This window comes from Artemia sp. Qi Xiang Cuo, chromosome 2, assembly GCF_049724085.1.
Source record: "Artemia sp. Qi Xiang Cuo chromosome 2, ASM4972408v1, whole genome shotgun sequence".
Lineage (NCBI taxonomy): Eukaryota > Metazoa > Arthropoda > Branchiopoda > Anostraca > Artemiidae > Artemia > Artemia sp. Qi Xiang Cuo.
This window is the reverse complement of record NC_142795.1, coordinates 9,558,766-9,580,807: the sequence shown is the minus strand read 5'-3', so window position 1 is coordinate 9,580,807 and position 22,042 is coordinate 9,558,766. Positions and strand designations below refer to the sequence as shown.

General features: G+C 34.8%; 1 protein-coding gene and 1 long non-coding RNA gene across 8 annotated transcripts in view; one reads left to right on the top strand and one right to left on the bottom strand.

Moving 5' to 3' along the window:
* LOC148954888 (glutamate receptor ionotropic, kainate 2-like) overlaps positions 1-22,042 on the top strand; it is a 453,254-nt gene that overhangs the window by 183,219 nt on the left and 247,993 nt on the right. For all 7 annotated transcript variants that reach the window (XM_089099042.1, XM_089099050.1, XM_089099034.1 and 4 more), the window contains 2 exons: positions 6,585-6,638; positions 15,727-15,891. In XM_089099042.1, coding sequence (XP_088955168.1) covers positions 6,585-6,638; positions 15,727-15,891 — 219 coding nt within the window. The remainder of the gene's footprint in view (positions 1-6,584; positions 6,639-15,726; positions 15,892-22,042) is intronic.
* Positions 15,425-22,042, bottom strand: part of LOC148954889 (uncharacterized) — a 145,416-nt gene continuing 138,798 nt past the window's right edge. Inside the window, exon 3 of the long non-coding RNA XR_016142718.1 lies at positions 15,425-15,562. This is a non-coding gene — a long non-coding RNA (uncharacterized LOC148954889). The remainder of the gene's footprint in view (positions 15,563-22,042) is intronic.

Below are 22,042 nucleotides of genomic sequence, written 5' to 3'. Positions count from 1 at the left end.
TAAAATTAATATGCAAATTGTATTTAATTATTTTAATTATTGTGTTTTAATTATTGTACGGTGAGCCAAGATAAAAACCTGCATTAATTCAAAAACGTTCAAAAATTAAATAAAAAAAAGTTTTTTTCAACTGAAAGTAAGGAACGACGTTAAAACTAAAAACGAACAGAAATTATTCTGTATATGAAAGGGGTTGTCCTCTCCTCAACGCCTCGCTCTTTACGCTAAAGTTTGACTTTCTCACAACTCTATTTTATAAACAATAAAACGTTTAAAAAATAAAATTTTTCTAACAACGTGCCCTAGCCCTAGAGAGCGATATTGAACCACATTTTTCGTATAGCCTATTGTTTGAAATACGGTCAGTCAGTCGGGTACCCAGAACAATCCTTAAGCAATTTCTTTCGGAAGCGTCGAACAAATCTTCATCCAATTTTCGGAGCGCCCAGGCTTCAGAGCCCTATTTGATAACTATCATCACTGTAGCTTTTACTATTCTAATCTTGGTTTCCAGACTTATCTTTCTATTCTTCCAAAAATTTTTAAACTGTGAAAAAACACCCTGAGCCTCGGCTATTCTACTTTTGACATCTTCACTGCTCCAACCATCTCTACTAATAATGCTACCAAGGTAAGTGAAGCTGTCCACCTGATGAATCTTTTCATTACCCAACTTCACCTTTTCATTTTCACCTATTTCTAGCCTTAGCGACTTAGTCTTTTTACCATTAATTTTTAGACCTATTCAATCACCCTGAACTCGAAAAACCTCTAAAACTTCATTCATTTTGCTCAAACTTTCATCTAGGATGCTTAAATCATCAGCATAATCTAAGTCCAGGAGACTTTTTCCTCCTCATTTGAATCCGTGGTCTCCCATTGCCTTTCCTATGCTCCTTAAGACAAAGTCCATCAAAACAATCCATATAAAGGGGGGTAGAACACAATCCTGCTTAACACCTGATTTAATACATAACTAGCTGCTAACCTCATTTCCTACCTTAACCGCAGCAGTGTTATTCTCGTACATAGCACTAATCACTTTAATGTATTTGTCTGGTATACCAAACAAGGATAAAACCTTTACCAAAGCTCTTCTATTAACAGAATTGAATGTTTGCTCATAATCTATGAAACTGAGGACCAAATGCATTTGAAAACTAAGGCACTTCTCAATTATTAGCCTAAGAGTGAAAATTTGATCGACACATCCTTAATCTTTTCTAAAACCGCACTGTTCTTCTCTTAAAACTTTGTCTATGGCATCTCTCAGTCTAAAAGTATCATATTACTAAGCAATTTACTACCTACAGAGACCAGACTAATCCCTCGATAACCACACTCACTTTTATCACCTTTCTTATAAAGTGGCTTAATTAAGGTTTTCCTAAAATCGTTAGGTACTTTTCCTTTTTGAAAAATCATATTCATAATCTTCAGTAACTTATTTATAACCTCAGAGCCACCATATTTAAGAGACTCATTTACCACACCATCAGCATCCGGAGCCTCATTGTTTTTTAGTTATTTTAGTACTTCTGCTAATTCCTCCTCAGAAATCAAATCTTTCTTCACCTCCGATGTATCACAGACTGTTTCATTTTCCTTTATATCTCTTCCTTCAACTCTATCTCGGCTAAGCAAATTCTCAAAACGTTCGGCCCATCTCTCTTTAGTATTTTCCTTATCGCTAATTGCGGCCCCATTCCTATCTTTAAGTGGGCCAAGTCCGCATTGACTACTCCCTCTCAATTTATTAACATGACAGTACAATATTTTACTATTATGCTTTCTGGCTGCATCTTCTAGATCTTTGACAATTTTATCCATGGCCTCTACTTCACAACTCGTCAATTCATATTTTAATACTTTCTTCAATTTCTTTACATTCCTTTTGTTTTTATATGATCTGTGACTCAGATAATTCTTGTACAAGTCCTTTCTCCTTTCTATCAAACATAAAGCTTTTTCATTAATATTCTCAGCTGCAGTTCTAGCTTTCTTCCCTTCACAAATTATTTTTCTAAAATTATTCCAACCATCTTCCCCATTATCAAATTTTAAACTCTTAAGTTTAGTATTCAACTGTTCCTGGAAATTTTCTCTCAAATTCTTATCTTGGAGTCTGCCAACATCATAACTTCCCGGGAGGTAGTTACCCTTCCGATATTTCAGCTTTAAATTAACCCTTGACACTACTAGATGGCGATCTTTCCTCTTAACATCAATAGCGGCGCTCCTATATACCCTAGTATCTTGTTTTGATCCTGCCAGTCTTCGGTTTACAATAACATAATCAATTAGGCTTGCTGTCTTACCATCACGTGAATGTCATGTTAACTTATGAACCCTTTTATGACCAAACATCGTATAGGTTATAACAAAATTGTTATACCTTCATAATTGCAAAAGTCTGTACCCATTACTGTTTTCTTTTCCTAAGCCCAATTACCTAGGCTAGGATACCCTCTATCTCTATTTGTACAGACCTGGGCGTTCAAATCTAAAAATAAAAACAACATATTTCTACCTGGGACCCTGTCTATTCGCTCCTGTAACTGAAAGTAAAATTCATCTGAGTCACTAGTATCTCCGTCAGTCGGTTCTACATAGCAAATACTACTATAACTGATACTCTGAACTTTTTAGTTATAAAATGAGCAATTAGTATTCTATTATTAATACCTTCCCAGCCTAAACAAGACTTAGCAGCTTCCTTATTCATCATGGCCCTACTCCCTGTCTATGTACTCCATCCTTCCTGCCTGAGTAAATAAATTCTATATCACCTAATTTCATACTTCCTACCCCTGGGATATGAGTTACTGAAACTCTTAATAAATCCAGTTCGAAACGTCTGAATTCGTAAGTCAAAATGTCGATACTATAGTTATTTTTTAACGGCGTAACATTCCAAGTTCCAATTTTCATGTTCTTTAAATGATTGAAATTATTTTCGCCTCAGGAAAAGCAATGATCCCGGATACCAGTGCAGGACGGGGGTCACATATCTTCTCAAGTCTACTCCGAAGTGCTTAAGCCGGCCTAGAACCAGACAGCCAGAAGTCCCGGGGACCTCCATGAATGAGGGCTTTGTGCAATCCTGGGCCCATCTTGGTCACAACATGGTTTTCAGCATCTGGAGATGCTCTTCTATCAACAAGAGTCGAAATCCTGCACAGACAATCTCAAGCCTATTACCTCCGATTCATTATATATTCATGCCTACAAATATTATGCTGCTTTGGGGAGGCAGTCCATAATAGATAAATTAGCTAGGAAGAGGTTTTTCAACCCAAAAACGCCCGTCAAAACATGCCAAGCCCAGAAAAATTATCCATTACTCAGAATCCCGTGCGAATGCTGCGTCGTTTACAAGGCCACAATTTCCTCGAGGAGCCACTCCTCAAGTAGGAATAGAGTTGACTGCAAGGTCCCCAGTCTTGCAGGTATCCCGAAAGCGTCGAGGCAGCCCTTTGCAGAGGCCGTTGTCCATAGTCCTGGATCTTACGCCCTGCCGCAGTTTACCTCCTATAGAGGATCCTCCCGCGATGGTGTACTGCATCACCATGCAATTTAACCCATTACTGGGAGAAGGTTAGTAACTCCTGGGACTTGTGGACAAGCCAGTGGGCCCTTTTGAGTGTACATTTGAGTGGCCTTCTTCCTCCTCCGCCTGTATTTATGCCCCTGGGCGAGGGTGCCCCAGTTTCTATTATGCCCCTGTTAAAGGTCTCATCCAAGTTTTCAGGGAGGCAGTTGAGATAAAAAAGTACAGTCACCGAAAGGTTGCTCTCAATAGAGACACGGGAGAAACCTATTTAAGCCCCATTTATAATGAACTAATTAATTCTGATCGTTTTTACTTAAATATTAAAAAAAATCACATTTTGCAACCTAACCTAATCTGTGATGATGTTTTACCTGGAAAGCGCTTAGCTTTTTAAAATGCTCTGTATAAATTAAAAGATTGAATTCCCATTCAGCACTGTATTTTTTCATTCAGTTACCCTTTCACCGTTACATACAGAGGGTCTTCAAATTTTAGTTGTGCTTTGTTTTAAGGTTTGAAATTTTTTTATAGTATCCTTGGATTTTATTAGTAGTTTTAATGTTATTATCTTGCACTGAGAACGGTCAAGTGGAGACCGAAATATTTGCATTTTAGTCCATATTTTTCACTGGCTTGTATAATCCTCGTTTTTCTCTTTTTTTCTATTGTTTCGTTTTATTACTATAAATTTCTTTTTGTAATAAACTTTTACTTTACAGAAAGTAACAAAAATGCATTTAAAAAAAGCAATTGTAAGAGTTAAAAGATAGTTTTTGTGCATACATTTCTGTGTGTTCATTTTGCAGAAAAGAAAGCACAAATTATTTAAAAGTAAAAACATGTTTCCTTATACCTTAAAGCAAGTAAATATGAGAAATAGCTTTTGAATAAGCCATTAAGAATCTCTTTATGATGTTCTGGTAGCCCACTAGACCTAGACCCGAAAAAAAAAAAAAAAAAAAAAAAAAAAAAAAAAAACGGGAGACAGATCAGTGCTACCGATGCAAAAACGCGATTTTCATTGTTGTTCAGAAAGGGAGACTGTAGCTTGCCTGTACAAGGTTTTGACCATTTTGATTCCATTGGTACACTTTTCATTTTGATCTGACGCCATTTTCGAGGGGTTTGAGGCTTTTTTCGAAATCACCGTAAATTTCTTTTCGCAATAAACTTTTACTTGTAATACAAACCGAAATAACAGTTAACATTCCTGAGTCAGTGTTAGATGGGAATTTTTTTTTCACCAGGCAGTTTTTTCAAAACGTGAATTTTAACTTTTGGTTACTATGGGCTGTGGTTCGCTCTTTACTAGATTGCAGCTGCCGCTGCAACCATGATACCTTGCCGGGACATGCTTTAAAAAAATTAGCCTACAAAATGGCTGAAAAAAAAACAACAGCGGATACTGATATTTCCGATACGATACATGCAATACCAATACGCACGATACCGATACGCGCGATTTCGATACGCCAGAATCCACAGACAGCCCTTCCCCAGGGACTGATGATATGGTGGTGATATGGTGGGCCATATCATCATTGAAACCATATATATTGGACCTTTGAACTATGTTAAACAAAATGGCTATCTCAAATTTTTTATAGGACTTGTTGGGGGGGTGAGGTGTGGCCTGTAGGGAGGGGGGGGGTTCTATTTGCCCTCCAATCTTTTCGGTCACTTAAAAAGGGCACTTACAAATTTAATTCCCTTTCGAAAGAGCTATCAAACACCTGTCTATGATGCTCTGGCCACCCCTAACCCATCTAGAAAAAAAAAGAAAGAAAAAAAAGGGAGACAGATCAGTGCTACCCATGCAAAAAAGTCATTTTTCTTGGTGTTCAAGGTGGGGGACTGTAATTATCCTACAGAAGGTTTTCGACCATGCTGTTTCCAATAGTATGCTTTTTATTTCAATTTGACATCATTTTGAAGGGTTTTCATGCTCTTTTTTGAGATCATCATAAATTTCTTTTTGCAATAAACCTTTACTCCTTAGAATAACTAAAAAAATAGATATCATTCCTGATCCAGAGTCAGATTGCAGTTTTTTACAGTAGACAGTTTTTTGAAAACGTGTTTTTTAACTTGTGGTTACTATGGGCTGTGGATCGCTCTTTACTAGGTTGCAGCTGCCGTTGCAACCATGATTATTATTATATTATAATATTGAATTATAATAAAATGAATTAAATATTGAATTAATATTAACATTAATTAGAATTAGAATTATTAGAATTAATATTCAATAATATTGAAATATAATTATATTATTGATATTGGAACATATTATGTGAAAAATCAGTAATTTTTTATTTATGCTAATACAAAACACTCATGAATCGACATCGTTCTTCAGGCTTTTTTCCGACCCTCGGGTAAATAAAAGCATTGGAGAAGAAAAAGAGTTCACGGTTTAAAGAGATCGTTGCCTCAAAGAAGGGATTATTGGAAATGCGGAGAGGATGTTTTGGCATATATTAAAAAGCTGGAATGTGCAAAAAACCTTAAAACAAGAGCCTAGAAACCCTGGTTATTTTATTCGCTCTCTAATTTCCTTATGCAAATTACAAAATTTTCAATCGTTAGAAAAAAGACAAAGAAAAAAATGTGGCTGGTGCAAGAGCTATGGTAGAAAGACACGAAAGTTAAAAAGAACCACCTTATTTTTAAGTACCAAAAGCAGTTTGTTGTAAAGTAACTTAATTCAGCGCTCGCAATTATTTTCTTTTTAGAAACAAACTGATCAAGTTATTCCGAGTTTGGATATCTATACAAGGAAAAACAAAACAAATCTAAGGGCCGTAACAATTCTTTTTTATAAAAAACAGCCCAATATTGAACTGATATAAAATCTTTTTCTTTATTTTTCTAAGTTTATCACATCCTCACAATGGTAGCAAATATTTTCCTTCTGGTATTTATGCTACTAAGTTACTTTGAAGCAGAAGGCTATAAAATGCAAGACTGATTATACGATGGGTTTGATCCATTTATCAAAACAAAGATTAGTAAGTGCTCTCTTTTTCAGATTTTGCAGTTACAGATGAACGATTATCGCTACCACTATTTCTTCACATCCTTGGTAAGTAATATAATTTTCTTTTACACCAAAATACCATTTATTTATTATTTAAGTACAAAGGAAATAAAATAAAACATGTTCTCCCCCAGACGTATTTTAGGTCCATTCATACTTGAAAACAGCGCTTTTCTAAGATTTAGTTGTTTCGTTTTTTACGCAAATTATGACAATATTGCCGCTGTATCAGTATTTTGTAAGTATTACTACGTTGAACAGCGGAACTAAATAAACCAAACTAATTAATTAAAATTGGCAACTCGCCCATACAAAGTCAATCATTAATGCCTCGTCAATTCCAAAAGACAGATCTCAGAGGAAAGCTATACCTTAATAAGTTTTCAATGCTATAAAGTTTTAGCTTATTTTTGCTGATTTTCATCCGCGATTTTTTTGTCTAATTTAGCACCCCAATTACCATATTTTTCTAACCTCACCATTCATATTGGATAAAATAATTGATATATATAGGTTCAAGTCTTATAGGCCAAATATGTCAATTTTATGTTCCCAAATATACAATTTTAGCGTGTTTTTCAACGACTTGTCGATAAGCTTCTCTCGGATTGAAAGCAGAAAAGAACCCTCATTTCAGTTGCATCAATTCAAAAATATGCTGTGGGATGTTTTTCAGAAAATTTAAATTTATATTTAACCCCCTACAACGAAGTAGCTTCTATCGATTGATTCAAGATTAGAATACTGGAAGCTATGGTAATGACAGTGATCAAGTACGGTTTTGGAAAGTAAGCACTTCGAAAGGCAGAGGAAGGTCTGTTAAATATTTTATAAGCAGTCTTAGGTACCCGTTTGACTAGATGTCTATCAAACAGACAGCTGTAAGAAAGTTGTGGTTTAACCCAACTTTCTAGGGCTGTAATGAAAGAAAGGTCAAAACAGCCAGGACCTGCTTTACTGATGAAAGATGACACATTGCTGAATATTGTGCTTTTTGACCATCTTTTTGGCATCTAGTGCCAAACGAAAATGGTATTTAAATAGAATGAGGCAGAGGAGGCACGTGGGCAGCTTTTTTGGCCTCAGGCCTCTGGGTGACCTGGACGGTGATAATCAAAACATTACAAAATTGAAAATGATAGCGATGATGATTCGGTTTGGGATTTTGACATGGATAAGGTCATCAATGCCTACCATACCTTTGTTTAAAAAAAACAAAGGTTCGGCGATGTGTATTTCATAAGCCGAGGTGTAACGTGAGGTGTAACGAGGTTGTATTTCATAAGAAAGATAAGCCGAGGTGTAACGAAGCAAACAAATTAAAAATGATGGCGATGATGATTGGGTTTTCGATTTTGACATGGATAAGGTCATCAATACCTACTATACCTTTGAAAATCAAAAATATAAACTGGATAAATCGTTGGAAGAAAAAGAAGTTTTTGTCCCCCAACCTGAATATTTAAAACCAACAAAGGTTCGGTGATATGTCTTTCATAATGACAAAATACAAGCCAAGGCAAAAAGAAGTTTGTCCCACCACCTGAACAACTAAAAGAAACAATGGTGGTCGTCAATGCCTTTTATACCTTGGAAAATCAAAAACCTGGACAAGATTAATCGTTGGAAAAAAAAAGTTTTCGTCTCACCACCTGAACAATTAAAAGAAGAAAAGGTTCGGCGATGTGTCTTTCATAATGACAAAAGACAAGCCGAGGCAAAACTTAATGGTTCAATAAAAAAATGTCATTCTACAAAGCCACCACTTTCCATTTAAGGTTCATTTTGACGTCGTGACATCAAGAAAAGGCTCAAATTGTCTGCATTTAGAAGACAAGTGACATCGAAAATCTATATATGTATAAATAGAAGCCTGCCGTGTGCCCCATACCGTTGTTAAAAAAACAAAGGTTCGCCGATATATATTTCATAATGACGAAAGATAAGCCGAGGTGTAACGAACCAAACAAATTGAAAATGATAGCGATGATGATTGGGTTTGGGGGTCATGACATCGATAAAAGGCTCAAATTGTCTGCGTTTAGAAGACGAGCAACAGTGAGAATCTATATATAGAAGCCTGCCGCGTGCTGAGTGTCGGGGCCCGGTACTATATATATAAATATATATATATACATATATATATATATATATATATATATATATATATATATATATATATATATATATATATATATATATATATATATATATATATATATATATATATATATATATATATATATATATATATATATATATATATATATATATATATATATATATTATATATATATATATATATATATATATATATATATATATATATATATATATATATATATATATATATATATATATATATATATATATATATATATATATATATATATATATATATATATATGGCTATATACTATCTTTATATGTGAGTTATAATTGTGTATGTATGTATTTATTCTATTTCCCGAAAATGACTCCATATTTTTTGGGGAAAATTGGTATCTAGGGATATTTTCGCATAAAAAAATGATCTAGATAAGTCAGAAGTCTGAGGAAAATCGTTAAGAGCCTGAATTTTGATTTTTGCAAATGACGTTATAACCTATGTTAGTACATCATATAAGCATTTGTTATGACGTCATATACTGCATCATATAAGTATTTTCTTATATGATATCATGCATAGCATAAATAAGATTGTTGAGCTTCTAACGCAACAGTTATTTATATAATATAATGCCTGTTGGAAGGCTCAAAAAACAAAATTTTGCAGTTGCAATTACTATTAATGATGATTCTTTGGAACCAACACCTGAACTAACGTGTCAAAAATGAAAATGAAGAGAAAAGACACAGGCGGTTAGATTACCTGCGAAAACGACAATTAGAGCGTGTTAAAATTAAAAATGAAGAGCAAAGACACACGCAGTTAGAAGACATACGAGAACGAACAAGTGAGGGAGTCAAAAATGAAAATGAAGAGCAGCGAGCCAATGAAATTCAACCTGGATAGCGAGAATCAAAACGTGTCAAAGCTGAAAATGATAGCGATGATGATTGGACTTGGGATTTTGACATGGATAAGGTCATCGATGCCTACCATACCTTTGTTAAGAAAACAAAGGTTCGGCGATATGTATTTCATAATAACGAAAGATAAGCCGAGGTGTAACGAAGCAAACAAATTGATAATGATAGCGATGATGATTGAGTTATGCATTTTGACATGAATAAGGTCATCAATACCTACCATACCTTTGGAAATCAAAAATATGGACGGGATAAATCTTTGGAAGAAAAAGAAGTCTTTGTCCCACCAACTGAACAATTAAAACAAACAAAGTTTCGGCGATGTGTCTTTCATAATGAGAAAAAACAAGCCAAGACAAAAGAAGAAGTTTTTATTCCACCACCTGAACAATTAAAAGAAACAAAGGTGGTCGTCAATGCCTTCCATACATGTTCCATACCTTCCAATACTGATAATTTAAGGTCTTTTCCAAATGAAAGTATGGTAATGAGAATTTTTCAGGCTGACTCGTCCGCAAGTAATTTTACAAATGGTGGTTGGGATTTCAGTAAGTATGGAAATATCCGGAGGGAATTTTAGAAGGGGAGGGTGTGTATATTTACATGGTATCAAGGCCGTATCCAGGAATTTATTTTGGGGGTCTCCTCGGGTGGGACCTAATCCATGTCTAACGGTAAAAGAAGACAATAGATAGGAATATAAAATACTGTATATTGAAGTTAAGAAACATCAAAAGAAAAAAATCACAGAAAAAATCAATTCACAGAATTGATCAAATCAGTCACAGAAAAAAATCAATTCGATGTGTTTTTTGAGTTGCGAAAATGTCAATAACTGTATCAGTCTCAATAGCAACATCCCTTTGCACTGACAGTAATACTAGACCTGTCAAACGTTCTTCATCGGTTGCATTTCGGAGACATGTCTTAACCGTTCGCAAGGTTGAGAAAGTCCTTTCCGGTGTACAAGTTGAAACAGGTCAAGTAGCTACAATTCTAAGAAGGTGGCTGATGTTTGGAAAGGTATCAGCACTGCACGTATCAATTGCAGCCAAAGCCGAGACTGGTCTTTCTTTGTTGTTAACGTTCTACCACTTCGTTTTCCACAATTTTAGTTCGTGGCTTAGGGCATCTGGCTCTGGTAAAAGGTCGGAGTAAATATCGCTATTCTCACTGATTTCTGCGTCAGACAAGTTTCTTTTGTCTAAGTTCGCAGGTATGAACCTGCTTAAAGTTATCAAAATTATACGATGCACCATAAATCTCTCCTTGAGTTCTGACATGAAATATTCCATGAATAGAATGTATATAGAAGCTCTGTATGCTTCTTTTGGCGAATCGATATCATAGTGGTCGTTTCGACGACGACCAACTCTTGGAAACGTCAATTCTATCTGCAGATCTCGGCAAAATCTTCAATTTTTGAATAGAACGAGTCGAACGAAGAATCTGCGTCTTTGCGTAGGCACACAACTGTCTGCACCACAGTGTCAACATTGTCACATGCAAGTGCCAAGTCACAGTCAACCGCCTAAAGAAATTTAGAAAGCGGAGACGTAAAACTAAAGAGTTCTTTTGCTACGAATAAGCTGATCATTAACTGTCCTTGCTCTTTTGAGCTTGGTAACTTCTGGGTATTTATTAAAGTCTCTGCACTCGTGTTTCCTTCTTGAAGCTTTTCCAGTGCTTCTGAAATTGGCTTAGAGAGCTCCACAAAGCGGATGACGGCATCGTGCCTCTCCACCCACCGTGTTTCACAAAGGGTAATGAGAGTAGTTTTTTCTAGATTCTGGCATGTATTGCCAAATTCTGTCTTTGAGTACCTGGGTACGGGAGGCGGATGAGCCAAAAAAGTTGCAGATCAGAGATATTGTCCCAAAACACGTTTTCATGACGGGAATGGAGCAAGCTGAAGCGATCGCCAGGTTGAGTGTATCTACTCCACAGTGGACATAAATTGCTCGTGGATACTGCTGTCTAATCCAAGCTTGAGTGCCTCTCAGGCGCCCACTCATAGCAGCTGCTCCGTCATATCCCTGTCCTACAAGCATGCTCAAATCCAAACCATGGTTTTTCAAGGTTTCTAATATTATGGTGGTCAGACCTTGTCCGGTTAAATCTGATAAGGGAACAAACCAAAGAAAATCTTCGCGTAAAGCTCTGTTTGAAACATACCGAACACAAAGGGACAGCTGATCTTTGTTTCTTATATCATATGTTTCATCCGCTAAAGCTGAAAAGCACACAATTTCATTTACCCCTTCAATTATTTTAGCTTCAATCATCTTTCCGCAGAGACCAACAGGCTGATTTTGGACAACTGGAAACAGGTACATCCTATTTCTCACACTTCTTTCAATATGCTTTTTCAATAATAATTTTAGTAATAACTATATTGATGCATAGCTTAGATTCTTAGTTATTCATTGATATATACAATTCTTCTCAATTCCTCTTTGGTAACAAGATGTGAGGGTTTTAGTTTTACATAATTTTGCTCAATCGGATACTGGTCTTTTACCCTAACGTACCTGTTCTGAGATTCGCATTCTGGCTCTGGTTGCCGGGTATCCACGCTTTCTATTGAGGGCCTTTTCCCTTGAAAGTATCGAAATAAACCGTTATCCGCTTGTCACTTCCTCATTGTCAGTGTTAGATACAAACTGACCTGGGATTGGATTGCACCAGTCAAGAGAAGGCTGAGCTGAACAAGAAGATAGGCTGCCTAATCCTAATAATTGACTCTATTATTCACTCAATAGCAACTAGTTGAAGCTAAGCCGGTAATTATAGTAATCGTGTGATTTGGTAAGTTTATAATTTTTGAGTTTCATAAAGAGGTCAAAGTGTTGAAAAAAGCAATTTTCTCGGACATTTAGAGGGGGGAGGGTCAAACCCCCTGACCCCCTGGATACGGCCTTTCATGGTATGACATTATCTTACTGACACTATTTGAAAAACAATCAGAAATAAAACAAAAAAACAAGTTTCTTTCAACTGAAAGTAAGGAGTAACATTAAAATTCAAAACGGACAAATTCCGTATATGAAGTGGTTGCCCCCTCCTCAGTGTTTTGCTCTTTACACTAAAGTTTGACCGTATATCTTAGTTTTTTAAGAACGACTCTTAAAACACAAGGGCCATTTAACTAGAATAGGAAGCTTTTTTAAAAGTGTTAAAAACTTTAGCGTGAACAGCAAGGTATTGAGGAGGGGCAACCCCTTTGTAAACGAAATAATTTATGTTCGTTTTGAGTTTTAATGTTGTTTCTTAATTTCAGTTGAAAAACTTGTTTTTTTTTATTTAATTACAACTGAAATCGGTTTTTCATTACTTACAATGTGTTACCGCAAACTGTTTGTTCTATTTAAAGTCATTCTTTTGATTTGTTTGGCCTAGATTTAGTTTGGGAGCCATTTTTCGTAGCCAGCGTAAAAATCAGAATAATCATCATGAGATTCACCGAGTAAAGAGTAACCCCTGTCTCATAATTGATACAGCAGGACATTGCTGGTTTCAGAAGAATATTTGTCAAAACTAATTTTCTTTGTACTCTAATTTCTAACCAAATAGTATATCCTCAATTTAATCAAAGAGTTCGCGGTAATGAAGGAAGGTGGCAATGTAGGAGTGATTTGGCACAATAGTATCCGAAAATCCAAAAAGAGGAAATTTAGTAACAACTGATGCATCAAAAGAATTGAATTTTATACTGACTCCAAATATATAAAATTCATTAGATTTAATGTTACCCATCAATAGCTACGAGCCTTAGAAAATTTCACGAGTTGAACAAAAATAAAAGTTTTTTCAACTGAAAGTAAGGAGCAACATTAAATCTAAAAAAATAATACAAATTATTCCGCATACGAAGGGGGACAGCCCCTCCGGAAACCCTCGCTCATTGTTCTAATTTTTTTAGTGCCCTGCCGAAATGTTTGTGTGACTCGTAACAAAAATTCATATAAACAAATTTTTCATGTGTTTTCTAAAAAAAAATTGTGCCCCCCCCCCACCCCCAGAACAAAAATCCAGGATACGGCCCTGCCCTTCTTATACGGAATAATTCCTGTTCGTTTTCAGTTTTAATGTTGCTCCTTACTTTCGGCTGAATAAACTTGCTTTTTTATTAATTTGTACATAATAAGCAATTTAAAGTTTCTCGTATTTTTCAAGAGTATTATGAAAGTCATTTTTCTACTTACATACATAGTGTCTAAAATCGAATTAATATTGAAACTTTTTCAAAGACTTTCTTAGGTGGCTCTTGGGATTCAAGATGACATTCTTTTGAAGTGGAAAAAATCTCCGAATAGAAACAAAATAACTGCAGAAGACCTCAAGTACCATAATTGGAAGAGATTTAATACGTTGCTGGGCACAAGTTTTTATTTATAAAGGAGAAAATTTTTCCACGATAAACAGAATTGGGCCTTTTCTTCGAAGCATGTAAATCTTCCATAATCCAGTCATGTTTAACATAAATAGAGTTCAGATTCATTAGTATTTAAATCAAAGAATGCTATGTTTTGAATTCAAAAGGAGATAGATATCCAGTTTTCTGAATAGTCAAAGCAAAAGCATTATACATGGTACAATTAGCAAAACCATGGTGCTGAATGCTTCGATTAATGCAAGGTACCTAATATGTTTTAATTCTTTGACGGCTGATGTGTTTCAGAATTAGCAGCATTTTCGGAATAGTATTTTGATTATTTTTCTGATTTTGTTTGGACAAATTAGCTTAGTTTATAATGCTGATACAAAGGGATGGGAAATCCTTTATTTGTAGTTTGGACGTTATTTTTTCAATGGATTAATGGGTCTTATACCATGGTTTTTTATATTAGATGAAGCTCGTAATTTAAAATTGATATTGAATCATAATATAAAGCTAAACTACACATAACGTTTTATGCTAAAACTTGAATAACGTTTATTTAATAATACATCATATTTAGTAAAACATTAAATTATAATATGCAAAATACTTTTGCATTTAAAATTGATATTGAATCATAATATAAAGCTAAACTACACATAACATTTTATGCTAAAACTTGAATAACGTTTATTTAATAATACATCATATTTAGTAAAACATTAAATTATAATATGCAAAATACTTTTATATCAATTTTATATATATTAAGCTTATTTTACTACTTAAATATGTTGATCGTTAAACATTATTTTTTCTTGTTAGTTCAGTTAGTTTTTTATTATTTTCTATTTTTTTCTTTATTTTTACAAAGCTTTTTTCATAGTAATGTCAATGACATTTACATAAAGGCAACATTGTTTTTTTGAAACTTTTACATTGTTAAATGAAATTAATTTTCCCTCAAAAGTCCAAATCTAGTAGCCTATATAAATCTGCCATTTTTTGATAACAGTGTTCGACCATTTTTCGTATTTTAAAATATTGATTTATTCTTAACACAGCAAAACACGGTATAATACAGTAAAAAGAATCTGCGCGATGAACCATGGATCTATACAGATAATCTGCATTGCTAAAACATTTGGAAGAGTAAAATTGCGCGGTAAAGATAGGGTCCGCTTTGGTGCTCGGATCGGGCCTCTAGAGAAAAATTCGTAGAACCGAGTTGGTGCAAGTTTTTCTTTAGCGCATTAGAATTAACAAGCTTATACCTAATTTGAGATAACTGTGAATATCTTGGGTAAGAGACTTAGAAACCTACCTCTTTCTGCCGAAAAGCATCTGGATGTACATGGCCAAAACTTTGAAGTAAAGGGTAAAGTCAATTTTCGGGTAAGATCATATATTTAAAAAACATGTATATTTTAAATCCAGAAATATATTATTTTTATAATTCAATGATGATTGCCCAGTGGAAGAGATTGTTCCTTTGAAAGCATAGGTTGGACTTAAACGCTTGCCATACTCCACCTTTCTTGGTTTAAGTACCAGCCTAGAAAAACCAAAACAGATAATAAAAACATGCCGAAACGTTTCCGTAGTTCTTTAAGTACATTGTCAGCAAACAATGATTTTTTTAGTTTTCACATTTTTATAATTGTTTTACTATTCTTTACCTCTACAGTGTATCAATGAATGTAATTTTGTTTTTATTAGGACGTTGAAACATTTGACTTGGAGGATTTCAAATATAACTCAGTCAACATTACAGCATTCCGGCTGGTTGATTCAGAGAATATTCGTTCCAGGCTACTTCTCCGAGATATGGAAAGATTCCAGCCAATAGGGCATAGTATACTCAATAAAACAAATGTGATAAAGGTAAGTTCTCTTTGTGATATGAATATCCAGTTAAATTCACCATGACGATTTGTTTTGTGAAACAAATTTTGATACTTCACTTTATGTGAAATGCACTGTAATATCATGTTAGTTTCTAGGGAATAATCCGATGTTACTCTGTTGAACACATTTAATTCTTACGAAATTCAAAATTGGCTGAACTTGAAGTCAGAGAATTGGGTTCAAAGATGTTAAGAACAAAGAAATTGAAACTTAGTTGTTATATATTAAATGTGGTAATTAAATATTATAAAATATCTTTTTCCTCAGTGGTATGTTTGTGCTGAAGCTATGCTTTGTAAAACTAAATAGGGTACTTGTTTGTATAAAGAAGTATAGTGGGTCTGCGTACAAAATATGTTAGTACAATTGTTCTGCACATTATGAAGTAAGAATTATTTTCTAACTTCACAGTGTCCAAATACTTTACCCCATCACTTCCTAATATGCAAAGATATAGCCCAATTTATATATTTCCCATTTATTCCGTCACTTCTCTTTGTCTTGTCTCACGCTAAGCTGAAAGAAACTGACAAAGAAACCGATTCTACAGTGGGTCAACGGATGAAGAACTTAGCATAGGCGCTATAACAAACAAGTACGCTAAATAGCTATATAAATTGTAAAAAAATTGAAGATTTTTAAATTAAATTGAAGAAATCCTGTCAGATATTCAATGTGTAATGCAGCGAATCCAGAATGGAATAGTTACTTAATTAAGTAGAAAACTGTCACAATTCTATTTTTTTTTTGTTTTGTTGATAACAAAATTTTTTTTCTATTTTTTTTTTGTTTTGTTAATGTTCTATTTATGCAGAAATAAAAAGAACTCTTAATAATCAGGCAAACGATGTAATTAAAAAGACTAAAATATAAATACATTCTTAATGCAGACGATGAATAATTGTTCAAGTTGGTTTTTGCAATAGTTACGACACATCAAGCCTCTTTTAGACGATCTGGAAATTCTACATACGAGAGAGGTTAAAAGAGCTCTAAAAGGACTCTATGATTGGAAACTGGCTGTTTTTTGCCAAATTTAAATATATGAAGTTCAATGTCTGAGAAATTAATTGAAATATTATGAAATTTACGTCAGATCTCGACATGAAATTTATTTACAGAAGGTCTCCCGTCTCAAACTTTGTAGACCCGCAGCCGTGATGGGAAAGTTTAAAAGATGCCTATCGCCTCTTTTATGTGAGTGTATGTGTTCCATCTACAGTTAGAGCTTCCATGGGAAGGACTATCCACGTTAGCAATTCTACAAAACAGGGTCCTTGCACATATATTGTCAAAATGTTTGACAACATCATGGTACTGTACGGCAATAGAAGCGAGGCTTCTCTTATACAGTAGTGCAGGTTTTCTTCCAGTATAATCTGTAGATCAATCGTCTACCTTTGCAGCCATTTTCAAGGATACCTTTTTCAATACATTTTAAAACGGGACTGATTTAATGAAAATCCAAAATAAGTGTAAGCAGTTTCTTGTGGAGGGAAGATTACAGGCGTTATCGTCAGTAGTAACAAGATGCAGTCAAAGTTGTGATAGTACTTAGCTGCACAGAGCACTACTCTATAAATTATGAATGTGGGAACTCAAAAAGTGTCATGATCAACAGCATAATTTTTGCGAGAGACTGGAAAATTTAAATATGCCTTCTAAAGAGAAAATGATACATCTTCCAAGCTTAAAATAATAAGTATTAATTCATTATAAACTTATGAACAATAGTTTTGAAATATAACCGGCTATACTCCAGATCTCCGACAGTAAAATCCACATGTGTGCAAGGTGACTAATTTGTTTTTAAACGTCGGGACGGCTGAGCTTCGTGTTCCACTTCAATAGAAAATATTAGGCAATCAGGTTGATTTTGAATTGAAAATCAAGTATTTTGCAGTAATTGGTATCAAGACTTAGCTAGTTGTAGAAAGGAAAAGCCAAGACAGATAGTTCAAGTAATTGAGAGGCAAATGTTTAAATAGCTGCATGGGTAAATGCCAGGAGTAGGTGTGACTCTTATTGGACACATACTTGTTTGGTAGTCTTTGGAAAGGCACGCCTAACTAGAGTCTCAGGCAGGTTGACCAGGTTGGCATAGCTTTATTTTTTGACAGTCAAGTCTGGGGTGCCATCACGTTAGCCTCTCATTTAGTGCCATAGAAACAACCTATCTGCTAGGCTAATGGTTTTAAAAAAGCAAGACGAGTTTGTTTGATTCGAGACAGAAGCACGCTCAAAGACCAAGTTAAATTCTAATTATAAGTTGAAATTTTGTTTTAAAAGTTCCAGTCTCTCTGCTATTTTTATTTGTTTCGACTCTGGATTTTATGTTTTTACGTAAAAGGATGTTTCTCCGTTACTTGGCCTTTCAGCCAGTAAGTGCAGTGGAGGGCTAGAGCCAGCCATTGTGTGGTTCCGCACAGCTTTCCTATTTGTCTTCACTAAATTTCATCAGGTATGCATGTGGAGCTGGGTTGACCCTGGCTAAATTTGCAGAGTCACACTTCTGACCCTGTTACCTCACTACCTTATCCAGGGTCATACAGACAACCTCACTTCTTCTGGTTAAATATAAAGTTATAAGTATTTTTCTTTTTTGTTAAGGGACATGCTGATCCGTCATGTTAACTTGTAACAATTAATGGTATTATTTTGGCTCAAAAGCGGCAGTTTATCTGTTCCTTTTCTCCTTCTTTCTTTTGTAGCAAGACTTGCAGCGCCAGCGATAATGATGATATGTCGCAAGTCTTAGCAATTACCTTTTTTTTTACCTTAAATCCCCTAAAGAAGTTGAATATGTCATTCTGGGCATTCCAAATGTTGAAAAAGCAACTTCACATATCAACTGGCAGTCGTAATTAGATTAGCAACTATATCCATGCTTTTTAAACCAGGTGTTTCAATAAACCAAGGAAATGAGCAGTAGCATCAAGAGTATCACGAGAATTTGTTTTTAGCGATGTTTTACTTGAAAAATTAAAACTCCGATTGTTTGGAAATAAATCCCTTTATTACGAGTTTTTACTAATTGAATTAACGAATGTGTGTCTTGTAAGATTTTTAACGGTAATAGAGTATTGCCAAGAGGAAAAGCCTTGAATGTCCTTTGCTAAATTCTTTTTTACCCATATGGGAACAATAGCGCTAATTGGAATTTTTCTGTGTGGTATTACCACCTTTATTCTATACTTAAGCTTATTAAGCTTTACTTTTAACTTATGCTATACTTATATTACTTATATTATTAATTATATTAATACTTATATATACTTATATTAAGCTTATACTTAAGCTATATTAAGCTTATTACGTACCTTTAGGAATTGCACATTAAGTAAAGAAAAAGTTAATATAGCAAACTAAGGCTTTGCTTTAACCAATTAGTGCAATCCTCTCCACTCTAGCCATGGGAATCCTTCACCTGTTGGGATTCTGTCTTGTAAGCTTGTAAAAACTGAATACGTAATAATACTTACAGAGATGTAAGGACAAGATTTAGAAGTCGTCCAAGGAGGTATTTATAGAGCTATTTCGCTCCTCATTTCTGCAAAGAGGTTCATCTCTAGCTCAAAAGAGGTTCTTCAGACAATTTATAAAGGAATAGAGGATAGAGGAGGTATCTAAGCAATAGAGAGGAGTCCAATGTTTTTGTCTGCTTTTTTTTTTTACTTGCACGTTTTTTGCATTTAATAACCCTTGAAATATAAGAAAATCATACTTTGGTGTAACGAGATTAAAATATTTGGGCATGATTAACATTCTTTACAAAGAGATCGTACCAAGATACTTTATCTTCCCTGTGTTCACAATAGAGCGCATTCTTTGTGTCACGCTCATGGTTTTTTGCCATCTTTGACCATTTTTAATTTTCTTGATAAAAAAATCTCCAAAATAGTTAATTAAGACACCGTTAAGGTTTAAAGCAGGGTTTAAAGATCCCCCATAGTTACCAGATTGTCTTTCACCTAGTCATGCTTTTATCAACTCATGTCTAACACGTAACATTTTCTCTAAAGTACCAAAGGTTTCAAAATAAATAAAAAAATTCGCCCCCCTCCCTTGACCCATCTTGGGTCTATTAATACTCGAAAATTGCGGTGGTGCTGTTGTACTAAACGGACTCTTTTATCTAGTGTATATGGAATGTCAAACTGGAGAAGCGACGAAAAACCCATTTTCGTGGTTTTAATTGCGTATAAGATATTAAAAGTGTTGTTTTTTGTTGTTTTTTTTTCGGGGGAAAAAGGTACCTAGGCTAGGCTAGGTTACGTATTTAATATATGCTATGCTTTGCCCCCCCCCCCCCCTAATGTGCAAATTTATAGCCCAAATTTGCTTCTAAACTATTATATATTCATCCTATTTTATTTTATTTCATTAGCATTAACCAAATTAGCACTATATACAAGAGTCCGTTTAATACAACAGTACCAGTGCGGTTTTCTGAAAAATGAATTTCTGGCTGTAAAGATTATGAAGTTTTTAGAAAATTACTACGTTTTCGTCAGTGTTGCCATGTTGAACAATGAACAAAATAAGCAAACTCTTAGTCAAGTTTGACAGCAATATCATTCTGGAAAATTCAAACATTTACAAAATGTTGATTCCCAAAGACAACTATGCCTTCAGGGAAAGCTACATCTTCTCCACCTATTTGCTGCCGTAATCTTTAGCTTCTGTTGCCGACGTTTCTTTACTGATTAAATAAATAAAAAAACAAGTTTTTTTTTCAATTGAAAGTAAGGAGGAACATTAAAACTCAAAACTATCAGAATTTATTCCGTATATTATGGGACCGCCCACTTATGCTGAAGTTTTTTAGTACTTTTAAAAGCTTCTGATTCTAACTAAACGGTCCTTGTGGTTCAAAAGTCGCTCTTAAGGAATTAGGACAAAAGGTCCAACTTTAGCATAAAGAATGGGGCATTGAGGAGGCAGCAGTCCACTTCACATACGAAATAATTTCGGCTCGTTTTGAGTTTTAGAGTTGATCCTTACTTTCAGCTGAAAAAACTTGTTTTTTTTACATAATTTCTGATTGTTTTTTCAAATAATGCCAGAAAATTCACCTCTTCCTCCATGGACATCCCTCCCCCAAGGAAAATTTGTCCATGGAAAGTTCTTCCACCGGAAATCATCCGCCTCGGAAATTGTCCCCCCCCCCCCAGACAGTTCCATCCTCGTTGCAAATTCCCCCAGAAATTTTCTTGTGGACGATTCCACCTGAACAACTCTCTTTAGCATACTTTCAATTGAAAAAAGACTTGTCTTTTATTTAATTTCTGACCGTTTGTCAAGTGATGCCAGAAACCCCCCTTTTTGGAAATTTTTTCTGGAAATCCCCCCTAGGCTTCAAAAAAGATTCTCCCGCGGAAAACAGTATTTAGAGTTTCTATTTATTTCTTCCCTAAGGAAAACTCTTCCCATAAAAATCCCCCGTAGAAACCTCCCCTACAAAAATTTCCGTATATTTCCCAATAACAAACACTATATGTGAGCAATGGGCAAATTGCCCATTGCTCACAAATAGTGTTTGTCAAAGAACAGAACCTAAGAAAAATAAGACGAATTTCATATACGAATTCTGGCAAATCCCCACTTGAAGAATTTGCCCTGGGAAGTTCATCGACTGAAACTTCAATCCCAATTGAAAATTCTCCTTGTAGAAAATCCATCCCCAGAAAATCTCCTCCTCCCTGAAAAATGTCGATATACATCCCTGTAACAAATACTATATGCAAAGAATGGGCAAATTTCATAACTGGCGGCCCTACCTCCGGTTCTTCTGGGAGATCAAGACATAGTTATTGTACCTTTCAACTATACTGAACAAAATGGCTATATAAAATTTTTGATCAGACCAGTTTTGGGAAAAAAGGGCCGTGATCTTTCTTCTGGCAAAAAATACAAAATTCCACATTTTTGCAGATTGGAGCTTGGAACCTCTACAGTCAGATTTTCTGATATGATGAATCTGAAGGAGTGATTTTCATTTAGATTCTTCGACTCTTAGGGTTGTTCCTCCCCTTTTTGGAAAATCTGGGAAATTTTCTCAGGCTCGTAGCCTTTGATGGGTAATACTAAATTTAATGAATAACATATATTCAGAATAAGAAAATAG